Source organism: Trachemys scripta, chromosome 22 (genome assembly GCF_013100865.1).
Source record: "Trachemys scripta elegans isolate TJP31775 chromosome 22, CAS_Tse_1.0, whole genome shotgun sequence".
In the NCBI taxonomy this organism is placed as follows: Eukaryota; Metazoa; Chordata; order Testudines; family Emydidae; genus Trachemys; species Trachemys scripta.
This window is the reverse complement of record NC_048319.1, coordinates 7,645,261-7,658,004: the sequence shown is the minus strand read 5'-3', so window position 1 is coordinate 7,658,004 and position 12,744 is coordinate 7,645,261. Positions and strand designations below refer to the sequence as shown.

General features: G+C 44.7%; 1 protein-coding gene across 3 annotated transcripts in view; it reads left to right on the top strand.

Moving 5' to 3' along the window:
• Positions 1–12,744, top strand: part of KDM4B (lysine demethylase 4B) — a 160,311-nt gene that overhangs the window by 101,854 nt on the left and 45,713 nt on the right. For all 3 annotated transcript variants that reach the window (XM_034755557.1, XM_034755558.1, XM_034755559.1), the window contains exon 8: positions 8,681–8,877. In XM_034755557.1, coding sequence (XP_034611448.1) covers positions 8,681–8,877 — 197 coding nt within the window. The remainder of the gene's footprint in view (positions 1–8,680; positions 8,878–12,744) is intronic.

The following is a 12,744-nucleotide window of genomic DNA, read 5'->3' as shown; positions in this document are numbered from 1 at the left end:
GAACCAGAATTCTCGGTTTTGATCTTGTTTATGGACAGAGTGGAGTAAATCTTGCCCTTATCTGACACCATGTGTCACCTATCCACTGTCATTCTACCCGCAAAAACCTGCACAGAGCATTACAGAAGCAAGCCGAGAGGAAGCATGCCCTGCAGCCAAGGACCAGGGGGAGTCCTTAGAAGTTTTTGCTTAATTGTTTTGTTTATCAAACTCTACAGTATGTTTCCAGTGGATTTCCTAATGAACTGGTTTGTTTTTGAGACTTACTGCAATGCTAGTAATTACACCAGAAACAGGGGGTCAAGGCTCATTCCTTCCCACAAGCTTTCAACTACCAGCGAGTAAACACGCAAATGCACTTTTTTAGCTCTTCCTGTTTCCCCCCCCCCTCAAATTTAACTTTTCATTAACCTGAGGACAGGTAGTCCTCATTTGCCTTTCCCATCTTGCATAGGCATCTTCCTGAAACTTATGGTGCCTTAGCCAGTTTACAAAACTTGGGCATCTAGATAGGTGTCCGCTTGAAGCCACAGAATGTGGAGTTCAGTGGAAGGAAAATTTAGAGAGGGAGCACATGACCATGTTTCCTTTGCCCTATATGGGTGGGTAGTAATTAGCTGAATCCTAGTCTGCCTGAATTAATTCAAAGACATAAACCTGCAGGTTAGGGTATTGTACTGGGAAGGGAGCCTTTTGGAGACCCCTGCATCTCTCAGAGTAGTTAACAGAAACCTGTAACCTTCCTGCCCAGTTAGTGTTCTGGAATTTTATGTGGAAAGGGGCAGTGTGAAAAGTATTAGCAATATATGTTTTCCCCCAATATAAGTGAATTAGTGGATAAGAATTTTAGCTTCCTCTTGGAAGCAGCCATTTTGCTTGCAGAGCAACCTCCTCTGTGACCCCAGCGTCATGGGCAATCCAGAGTTAGAGGCATTAAGTCAAAGCTCCTGTCCTGTTTTTAAAACTGCCTTAACAAGGAGAAGAACTTCATCTTTGAATGTATACATTTTTCTTGTGTTTAAACTAGCATTAAAGCAAAATGGAATTTAGTTCAGTCTTGGCAGATCTTGCATATTGCCAGGTCTGAGTTCAGCAAAACATTCAAAACAGGCCTGAGTTCGGCAGGAGGCCCAGAAGTGCCATTTTTTTAAACTGATTTATTTCACCTAAGCATCTATTTCTGCATGAGGAGAAATGTTCCTTTGCATTAACTTTCCATATGCTACTGAGCAGATTGGATTCTGTTTTCTTTTAGTAGCTGGGAAGTCAATTGTTGGGGAGAGAATCCACCTTCCGTAAAAGGGATAAAATGAAATCCAGCGTTCTGTATATTTCTATTTTATTTTCATTACTGTTTATCAAATGAGCGATTTGACTTAATTTGTGTCCTTTTACAGAGGATTATTATTAGTGGTCATAAAAGACAATTTGACACATCTGAAAGGCATTGGTGAGACTTCCCTCCTCCCACCTACTGGGAATGGTAAAAGGATGGTAAGAGAGAATGGGAAGGAAGTCCTTGGCTTGACTAAATAATCACTTCTCCCATTTAGACTGTGGGAACGTGGCAATTAAATGACTTTTTAGACTTTGCAGAGCTAGGACACTGTTTGCCTCTTTAGGAAAAATGTTTTATTGTGTTCATGCAGTCTCAGGCTCTCAAAGGGGCCTGCTGTACCATTTCTGAATTGATCACATCTGCTGGGATGGGATAAGTTGCAGGACTCAAGATGGGGATTTTATTTACTACTTCTGTCTTTTTTTAATAAGCTCTGTCTGTGTTAATAAGCGCAGCCTGAACTCTGTGTTCTGTGATAGTGCAAAGAGAGGGAAATCTGTTCAATATTGACTGTCCTCCAAGCTGGAATCTTCAGCCTATCTAAACAGATTTATTTATGATTCTTTTACATTTGTTTTGCCATGATTTTATCTTCATAAACTATCTTTGGATAACCAGATCCCTATTGCTCTTTGGGGAGGTGGTCAGTGAAGTCGCTAGCTTCTAAAATGAGAGAGAAGATGGGGGCAGAGGAAACCTCAATAGAAAATATGTGGAGAGTTCCCCTGGATTTGGTGAATTCCTAAAAAGCCCTTCTGGGCTATGAGGAAGGTGGACTCTTTGTTAAATACTTAGGTCAAGGGAAACACTAAAACTGAATATATATATATTTCAGTTATTTCACTAAATGGGCCCTTTGACTCTGTATAAGAATCATGATTCACGTTGGTACCAGGCTTCTGCCCTCTCATGCTTCATGTAGGCATCAGTCCTGTGCTCTGTCTAGAGTGCAGGCAGGATGAGAGAGAGCTTGTTATGTTAAAAATGGTAGGCATTCACCCTGGGGTGCAGGATTTTATCAACAGGCCAGTGAGGGGTTCACCGGGTGAAGCTTTTTTACTGAGCTGTCATTATTTTGTTTTTCAGAAGTCAATTTGTTGCCGCTTTGGGTCTCTGATTCTCTGTAACTGAAGGAAAACAGCAAACCCTACAACATACTTTCATTTTCCTCTGAACTTGCCAGCAGGTCCTAGGAGACCCTGGTTATGAATATTCTGCTGTTTGATCTGTCACTTTCTCGGCATGCATGGTGACAGCCACGCTGTTTCCCAGCAGTTTGGTATGGCAATCTGGGTACCAAATGAGAGGAGGAGAGACTCAAAGATGCTTGATTAGATCCCAGAGTCCCTTAACTCCATAGCTGTAGATTTTTTCATCTGTCATTTCAACTTGACAAGTGTACGGCCTTCATGTTGCCATTTAGTCATGGTCCATGCTTTTGGTGACCTTGTCACTCTAACTCCTTCTGTGGGTCTAAAGCAGGGCTGAATTCCCCTGAGAGAGCAGAGAAGGAAGCCTGTTTTAAAGATTCCTTGGGCTGCTTGAATGGGGTTTTTTGTAGCATTTCACTTGTAGCATGTTTCGATGGGTAGGGAATGTAAAGGGGAGTTGGGGTTGTTGTGCTGTGAAGATTGGGACTTCACATCAGGGTTTCTGTAGTCCAACCAGCACCAAATATGTCCATCCAGCACCATTTTTTGAAGACGAAAGACATTTATTGTTTATAAAAGTGATTCATCTAATGCATGCTGGCTAAGCTGCACAGCAAATGAAATTCTGTACCTATTAAATCCAGGTAAAAAGGTAGCAATGGTTAAAGTTTTGTGCCACTGACAGGAACTGGGGCAGCGTTTTCTGAGCAAATTCTTTTTCCGTGTGCAGATCTTTTAAAATCCAGTCCAGAACTGGCCCAAGGCATGCCAACTTGTCTAAAGGTATTAGCATTTAGGGGCTTACATAAAGGGAACAAGATTTCATACCTCTCCTTAATGCTATCATTTGGGTGTAGACTTGCTCATTTTATAGTATTGCAACTAAAAGGCCTAGGCATGTTTTAATTTGAAAGCACAGATTTTTGGAAAGCAAATTGAACTTTGTAATGAGGTACTAAATCTCAGGATTCTGTGTAGCTTTAATTTAAATGTGATTAGTTCTGCTTTGGACTATTTTACCACACTTTGTTTATGTGCAGACTATTTTTCTTTTCTTTTCTATCCTATTTATAATTTGAAGATGCATCATAAATGTTGAGAGCTACCGTCTATGTTGCGTACAGGTGTTGCATGCACTCTCTACAGTCTCTGGTGAACTGTCAGTGTTCCAGCTTTAGTGACCTAGCTTATTAGGCAGTGCTACTTATCCCATCCTAAATACCTCCAGCAAGGAGAATTGGGAGAGGCAGAGTAGACATGGGCAGGGTTGTTGATTTGCGCATGCCTGTTGATCTGTGTTTTCTGCAGCAGTCACAGAAATCCATTACAGACATTCAGGGAATTGATTAAATTGTCACAAACAGCTGTACAGAGAGGGGTTTCTTGCAGCACGGCTCATCAAGATGTCCGGTATCTCCACATGCGAGGCAGAGCTGAAGGGAATGTCACTGTCACCAGAGTGTATAACAGTAAATAAGGGGCAGGAGAGGGGAGGGCAGCCACAAGGCTTCAGTGCGTGATGTGTGGCCTGGACTGATTGTGAAGAAGGTTTAATCTCTTAAGATGTAATGTCAGTTCCTTGTGTCCAAATGGTGGCTCTTCTGTTCTTGGAGTTGTGAGGAGGCCGATCAGCATCCCTCATCTGAGGTCATGCTTCCCTGAGATCTGAAACAAGGGTTATTTCCTCTCCATTCTGAGTGTGTCCTCCTCTTCTGCAGCCCCTGCTCTGAACATCCTGCAAAAAGAGTTGGACTCCTTTATTCATAGCTAGATTATAAGCAGAAGAGGCCTGGCTCCTTAATGTAGTCACCATTTTTATACTTGAATACATCATAAAGGGGAATAGCTATAGAGTAGAATCAGTGCTCCTGCAGTACAAGTCATTCAGGGGGCACCAATTACTCTTTTGTCCTCGTCTCTTACCATTTTATACAATGGTTGAAACACAATAGGTCCCCGGAGTTCCCAGTACTTGAGAGAACCTTTCAAACCTCCTTTAATTGCCCCCCCCCCCTTTGTTCCTAATTTTTCCATTAGAAACTCACGGCACAGCTAAACTCCCTTTCAGAGAGCTTTCTGTCCCTATTTGCAAATTGGCCGAAGAAGGATAAATGGGGTGAGAGAGTGTTTGTGTGTGTGTGTGTGTGTGTGTGTGTGTGTGTGTGTGTGTGTGACTCACCTTCAAGAATTCTAGCATTTGTAGCCACATCTAGATACTTACCCATCACTCCATTTTTGCAAATATTGCTAAGAAGGTGTGGAGGTGGGGCAAAATATTTAGAATTGGGTGAGTTATCTAAACAGGAAAACTGAAGAATACGTGCTTTCTTTGTCCTGTTTCAACTGCAAAAACAGCTCATGCAGGAGACTGGCTTTAAATGCACCTCTACAACCCCCAGTTTGCAGTTGCATTGAGAGTACTTGCTGGTTGAAGCAGGATTACACTGCTGTGGCAGAGGGAAGGGGGTGAGGGGAAGAATTGTTTGGCCTTTGTGGGACCATGAATATGACATAATTGCTGTGGCTGAGGAAATATCATTGCACAGGCTGGAAGAGGCCCCAGAGGAGAGACGCTGTGTGTAAATTATTCATGCTCGCTAGTGTGAAAGCAATAAAATAAAATTAAAATTGAAATATAAACATACATCATGTTACATTTGTGCAGAAGGCAGGGAGCTTGGCTGCTGCAGACTTGTGGCATTGTAGAGGATTGCGGAGGTTAAGCCAGGGAGACTGCAGCCTGGAGTGTCACTTCCCAGAATAACAATTGGACCTGAAATAGCCGAGTGTGTGAATTCCTGGCAATCTTTGTACATTGAGCCTTTGGGGCTTGCAGCCCCTGCCTTGTGGGAGTTAGTGTTACCTGTTTTGGCTTTCATAGTTGCATTCAGGATACTTAGCCTCATCTGGCTGGATATTTGCCCTGTATTCCCTGAAGGGAGATGACCTTAGTGTGCTGAACACATGCTGGTACCAAGGCAGATGCAGGAAAGGGGATGTTCCTTGTCTGTACAACTTTTTGTCTGGATTAGCCCTTTGCAAAGGGGAAAGGGGCCAATCTCTAGGACCAACTGGTGATCTGCTCTGCAGGGTGCGGCTTCAAGTTCCCCCTCATAGGAGCACACAGGTGCCTTTTTTAATTACTTAAGGGAAAGTAGTTGAAAAGCCGCTCGATACAAATCCCTTAAGCCACTATTGATGGAGACACTGGGGAAAGCTTCTGCCCAGCCCGGAATCTGAAGCATGGGGCACCATCTGTGTTCTGGCAGCTCCTTGGCCAAATTACATTCCAAGCCTTTCTTTCCTGCACTGTTTTTCATTAAATGAATTGAGTTTGCTGGAAATTGTCTGGCCATAAATATTCCCTCCCGCTCAGTACAGTCAGGTTATTACTGCTCCCCAAGTCAGTGCTTCGTTGCAGAGCAGAAGGTGACTAGCACTCCTTATGAAATGAAAAACAAGAAGGAGGGGGGGGGGGAATCCTCTGGCTGAGGAACTGGGACAGCAGGGAGCTCTGCAGAGAACCTTTCGTCTCTCTACTGCTTCACATTCAGGGCCATAAATATTTTAATGCTGTTGGTAATAAATGAGAGAAGAAAGGGGAGGAACACAGCCATACGCTGTCTAATTTAGTGAATTTCTGCTGAGAAAGTGATAGAAATGTAAGCGGATGGCTTGGAAAGGGTATGTGTGGGTGTGAAACAGCTTTAAAAATATAGTCCTGGAAAATGGCTCTAATTACATCATCCTCTGACTACAAAGCAGAATGGAAATCCAGCGTGAGTGCAAAACAAGACAAGAGTTTGTGGTTATCTGAGAGCCCAGCTAGTAGGGTGCTATCTGCTTCAGAGCACCAGAAAAGGAGTAAGCACAACTTACTTGGGGGGATAAGTTGGTTTTTGTGAAGCTCTGCATTCCCCTGATCTGCTAGCAATTGACAAGGAGGCATATATGCTCTGGTGCTTCAGTGCTGGGGGCAGAAAACGCTCTCTGTGAGGGGTATGGATAGTCTCGTACATGACTTATATAGGTTGGCATGGTGAAAATCTGTCCACCTAAAATACATTTGTGTCTAGTCTCTTGCACAGCTGCATACAGTACTAAATGTGTATTTATAGGTCCACAGGTCAATTTTAATGCTGTTTTGGTAGCCCCCAAAATGGTATAAATTGTTCCCTGATCTAGAAGATGCTTCCTCTAAATGTCAAACAGTTATTGCTGTTTAGCCTTTTCCTTACTTCCCATCTGCTCAGCTCTTTTCCCCCTCGGCATCCCCTGCAATTACATGTACCACTCTCTTCTGAAGCTGCAGTAGCACAGATCATTTTTCAGTGCTGTAGACCTCCAGTCTACTGCTGTAGACCTTCAGTGCTGTAGACCTCCAGAGGCTGTGTGTGGACACAGCCAAGCCTCGGTCTCTGATGTTCAGTTCTAACAGTTTAACTGTTACCATCCCACTCCTGGGAATCTAATAATTATCGTGACAACTGTTTAGGAGTAATAAATCACTTTTTAAGCATCTGTTGAAAATCATTTCCTTAACATGTGGATAAATGTATTCTCTTGGTTGAAGTGCAATCAAACTCAGACAAAATTAATAGCAGTCAGGTTTTCCCTGCAGGCTGTTGGTTGACCACTCTACTTGATACACATCTGTATTTTTATTCGAGTCGTTTTTGTGTGGGCATAGCTGTTTCAATGACCTGATTGCCAAGCAGGCCTCTTGGTTACTAGCTGCATCCAGAGGGATCAGCGCATGCCCCGTCCCTGCCCCCCTCCAACTCCTGCCAACTAGTCAGTTAACTTAGGGTTACCATACGTCCTCTTTTTCCCGGACATGTCCGGCTTTTCGGCAGTCAAACCCCCGTCCGGGGGGAAATTGCCAAAAAGCCGAACATGTCCGGGAAAATGGCGGCTCTGCTCCTCCCCGACTCTTCGGCTCTGTTTAAGAGCCGGGCTGCCCGAGCGCTACTGGCTTCGGGCAGCCCCTGTGCCTCCGGACCCTGCGCCGCCGGAGCCCGGGAGGGGAAGTGCCTGGCTAGGGGCGCAGGGTCCAGAGGCATAGGGGCTGCCCAAAGCCCAAGCGCTACCGGCTTCACGGTTTGCTGGGCAGCCTCCAGACCCTGCGCCCCCGGCTGGGTGCTTCCCCTCCCGGGCTCCAGCTGCGCTGGGGAAGCGCAGGGTCTGAGGGCGCAGGGTCTGGGGGCTGCCCGGCAAACCCTGAAGCCAGTAGCACTGGGGCAGCCCTTTCCCCCTGGCTGGGAGTGGAAGGGAGGAGGGGGCTGAGTTAGGGTGGGGAAGGGGCGGAGTTGGGGCAGGGCTAGGGGTGGGGAAATGGGCAGGGCCAGGGCCCGTGGAGGGTCCTCTTTTTTTATTTTTGAGATATGGTAACCCTAGTTAACTTTTGGTAGATGGGGACAGCTGGACAATGCTGCTCCTCACATCCAAGCTATGCTCCTCTGCCGGCAGTGAACAGGGCTTGATTCTGAATGCTACCACTTGCTGTGCACAGTCCTTTCCAAACCAGACCTCTTGATTTAGGAATGTAAGATTTAACAGGTACAGTGTGGCACCAGGTTGGGCTTTTGTTCCTTTGAGGCCTTCTTTCAGTTAGGAAATGTTGTCCTGAGGGGTTATTTGTATTAGTTACGTGCGCACAGGCGATTGGATAATGGGGATCTAGAATCTTTCGTCTCCGAGCTTTCAGGTCAAACCCTGCCCGGGTCTGTAGTAACCAAAGTTTCTTACCATCTGACTGATGGCCTCAATCAATTTCAGTAGACCAGCATCCCATTACCTTAGTTGCCACTAATTGGCAAATTTGTCAGCAGCCTCAGAGGACAGGAAAAGGATTAATTGGGGGCTGAGGTCTCAAATGCCCTCTTCAAGTTTCACCAGATCAAGGATGAGGGATACTGGCAGGGCTGCATGGGGAGCTGGCACAGTCTCTGCCTTTGCCTTATCTGTTCTAAGGGCTGATGGAGTAATTCATTCGCCAAGGTTTTCACCAAATATTCTCACATCTAGACACCCCTGATATCAGCTGTGGGAGTTATAAAGTAGATATGCAAAGTATTAACCTGCTTTGGGAGGGGGAAAGTCTGGAGGGGTTGTGAGGGGAAAATTCCTCGGAGCTGGGCACGCTGGCAGAGGCACTGGACTGATCATGGTGTCTGGAATTCTTTTGCAGTGCACTTGCCGCAAAGACATGGTGAAGATTTCCATGGATGTTTTTGTGAGGGTTCTACAGCCGGAACGTTATGACTTATGGAAACAAGGGAAAGATGGTGCTGTTCTGGACCACATGAAACCCACAGCTCTGACCAGCCCAGAGCTGGATGCCTGGAATGAGACAAAGCCTGAGCTGAAAGCTAAGCTGCTCCGCAGGTAAGGAGGGGATGGCGTCCACTAGACGCTCCTAGTTGTAGTGACTAGAGTATTTGGGGCTTCTCTGTCTGTCTGAGGGATAGCTACCAACCCCTGCCTGAGGAGCTGCTGTGCAGTCTTGGCGGTACAGGCTCTGGTGCTGGGGTTAAAATTTCGATTTCCCATCTCTAACCAGAAAAGTTCATATGGGGTTCAAAATTCCTAGGGCTCATGGGTTCCCATTTATCTAGGCATTTGTACTGCATTAATCACTGATATAAGAGCCCTAAAGCAGCTGGCTTTTGTGTAGGGCAAGTGTTGTCAAAAAGGTCCTGCTTGGGACATGTGGCTCAGTGCACTGATATTTCCAGGGAGGAATTTATAGGCAAGTGAGAAGAAGGGTTTACAAACAGTCCAGAGTCCAGTATCTTGTCCTCCAGTGGTAGCCAGTACTGGCATCTCTTAGACAAAGCCATATTAAACCCATAATTCACCTGGTCCACTCTGCAGTGGTGCATATAGCCCATCTCAGTGATCAGTACAGTATGAATACAAACATAGATATGGGGAGAAATTGCTTCCTGACTTTTGCAGGCAACTTAAGCTCTGAATAATGAGATTTGATTACCTTATTTTAGCTTCTTTAAACTTGAGAGCAATTGTATTCTAGTGTGTACATCTGGGGCCCGGGAGTCAGTACTCCTGGGTTCTGTTTCTAGCTCACTGTGACATTTTGGGCAAGTTACGTAACTCTGGGCTTGGTTTTCCACATGTGAAATGATGTAATACTACTTTGCTTTCCAGGGTTAGGCTTAATGTTTGTGAAGGACCTTAGCTGAAGGACACTAGAGAAATTCAGAGAACTATTAGTATTGGCACATATAGATAGCCTTGGAAGGATTCGACTTTTATTGGTGAATGTTGGTAGCCCTCGATTTCACCGTGCACACACAAACCAACAAAAAATATTTCCACTGATGATTATCAAAATCTACAGATAGCCACGTTCTTCTTGCTTTGCCTTAAGTTTGATTTAAGGATATTTACTTTACATATTTTGACCTATTATGTTGGCAATTTTTGTGTTAATGGTTATAAAGCTTTAACTTTTTGAACCTCAATGCTTATGATCATTAAATAGTTTCCTGAACCCACCAATATCTCTCACAACGGAACATTTAAATTGATAAAATAGAAAAAATGCTTAAAAATGAACATTGATATTATCTGTCAAAATTATTTTTTTAAAAAATTCTGCCTGGTGCGTGTATATATAAAAATCCTTTCTCCAAGACAACCCTGATTCTTAGTTTTGCTTAGTCTTTTCCCTTTGGACAGATGCCCACATCTCCACTGGCCCTCTTATAGTTTCATCAGAAGGGTCAAAGATTGAAGCTCATTGGCAGGGTCGTGTGATGAAACACACCTCTACCCTGATATAACGCAACCCGATATAACACGAATTCGGATATAACGCGGTAAAGCAGTGCTCCGGGGGTGCGGGGCTGCGCACTCTGGTGGATCAAAGCAAGTTCGATATAACGCGGTTTCACCTATAATGCGGTAAGGTTTTTTGGCTCCTGAGGACAGCGTTCTATCGGGGTAGAGGTGTATGTGCTGTATCTGTCCATGCAGTACCTACTTTGCGGATGGAGGATTTCAGTCAATCTGACACTTTTTAACCAAAACTAAATTAATGCAATGCAAAAGTGTCTTCCCTAACATATGGAGTAATTTTTAGCAATAAGAGACTATCTTTGCCATCTGAGACCGTTCTGGTGATACAGAAATATTGTCCTGGATTTCACTCTCCCAGTTGATGAAACTGCCAATATAAAATTGTCGTTTTAAAATTAGAACCCAGAATTTAAACCTTGTAAATACTGATCTAAAGTAACTTGAAAAAAGTAAGTCAGAACTATTCTATGTCTTTTGGTTGCATAACTCCTTTACAGTTTTTAAATATTATGGCAACATATATTCTTTTAAATATAAACTTGTGTGGCCCTCATCCTGAAAAACAAGATTCCATACAGTAAGTATGATATCTCCATCTACCAGGGAGCAGGAGGAAAAAAGACTGTCAGCAACACAAAGTATATCTAGGTAGGCCCCTTCACATTTTCCTCAGTCTTTTTTTCCCCCCTCTCTTCTGGAAGCATGGAGTCCTCTGCCTTTTGCTGCTTTTATGTCTAGTTTGGTTTCTGTATTTATCAAAAGAAAGTAGTAGAGGAAGTGGAGAGAGGAAAATGACCTTTACAGAATTTATGGAGAACTGGTTTGAGATTGCATTCCCTATGAATGTTGCAGGCTCCCAGTCCACAGGTGGATGACTCCCACTCTTTCCCCCTCCCTGCCTGCCCCCCCTCAGGGCACAGTCTGGTCTCTTCTGTGGGATATGGTTAAAATGAATGAGTTGCTGAACCTCTGATACAGCCTGAGCAGCCAGTGGACAGCTCTGGAAGGCTTAGATGCCTCCAGAGCCTCAGGGTGCAGTTCTGGATTCAAACCTCTCCTCCAAGCAAGCCATTATTGGATCTTGGGTCCTGATTTCTCAGGGCATGTCTACACATGGAGTTAATCAGGAACAACTCCATGTGTAGACAAGTCCTTAGCTGTCCCTCCCAGGGACTAAGGGCCCCGAGGAGCCATGACTCCTCTCATTTTCTTTGGGTAATTCTAAGGTTTTTTCTCAGACAAGGGTGTAACCTTCAGGGTTCCCTTTTATTTATCCAGTGGGAAAGTACTATGTTCAGGGAATCCAAGCCCTCTTTATTGAGTGGAGGCATCAGCCCTATTCTTTCAGGCAACTAAGTTCCATATCTCTGTGTTGCCCCATAGTCCTTGCTTTCACTTTTCCCTCTGTATTTTCCTGCTCTCTGCTGCTCGGTCACATATATCTGTGGGCTTGTTACTGTGCTTCTCTTTTAGCTGCCATGTTTGTGTGGTTGCCTTTTATTGCAGCCCCCTGGAGACTTCCCAGGGGTCCTCGATTCCTTTCCTACTGCCCTTTCACTTCTTGCTAACTACCTTTAAGGGCTTGTCTTCACTACCGGGATAAGTCGACCTAAGTTATGCTAGTCCAGCTACGTGAATAATGCAGCTGGAGTCGACGTAGCTTAGTTCGACTTACCCTGGTGTCTTCACTGCGCTGCATCGTTGGGAGATGCTCTCTGGTTGACTTTGCTCACTCTTCTCGGAGAGCTGGAGTCCTGGGGTCAACCGGAGAGCGCTCTGCAGTCGATTTAGCGGGTCTTGACCAGACCTGCTAAATTGATCTCCCGGTAGTCAAGCCCAGCCCTAAGTCTATAGTTTGTCCTTTTTTTATCTTTTTTTTTTCTTTCTCCCCACCCCTCCACCCCGAGTCTCCAAAAAAAGAGGCAAGTGAACTTTCAGCTCTAGCTGTGGCTTTCAGTAGCAACAGAAGACTCGCCTGTTCCCTTAATGGTGGTGGTTACATTTGTGGAAAGTGTGCCTAGTTAGCAAAGATCTAGTCTCTGTTTCTGACCTCCAGTTCAGCAACCCTGTCCCTTCTCATGCTTCACTCAGTGCTGACTCTAGTCCTTGTTGGCTGGCTTTATCCCCCAGGTTTTTTGTTGAGGTCCTGGTAATGCTCCTTTTCCAGAAAGGGATTAATTTACCCTTACGTGGATCGCTTCCTCATCAGGGCATTTTCTGCCCATGAGCTTTGAGGAGTTGTGTTTTTCCCCAGCTTACACTTTTTATGAATGGAGAAGTTCAGTTCATAACAATAAAGAGTATGGTACAAGTCTGCTGTCAGAAATCGAGCATGAGGTGTGCTTCTAGTGGAACTCTGCAATGTAAGGTTCCACAGGGGCAAAAGCCAATATTCAAAGTGCCATCAAGTTGAGCGTAAGACCTTGCTTC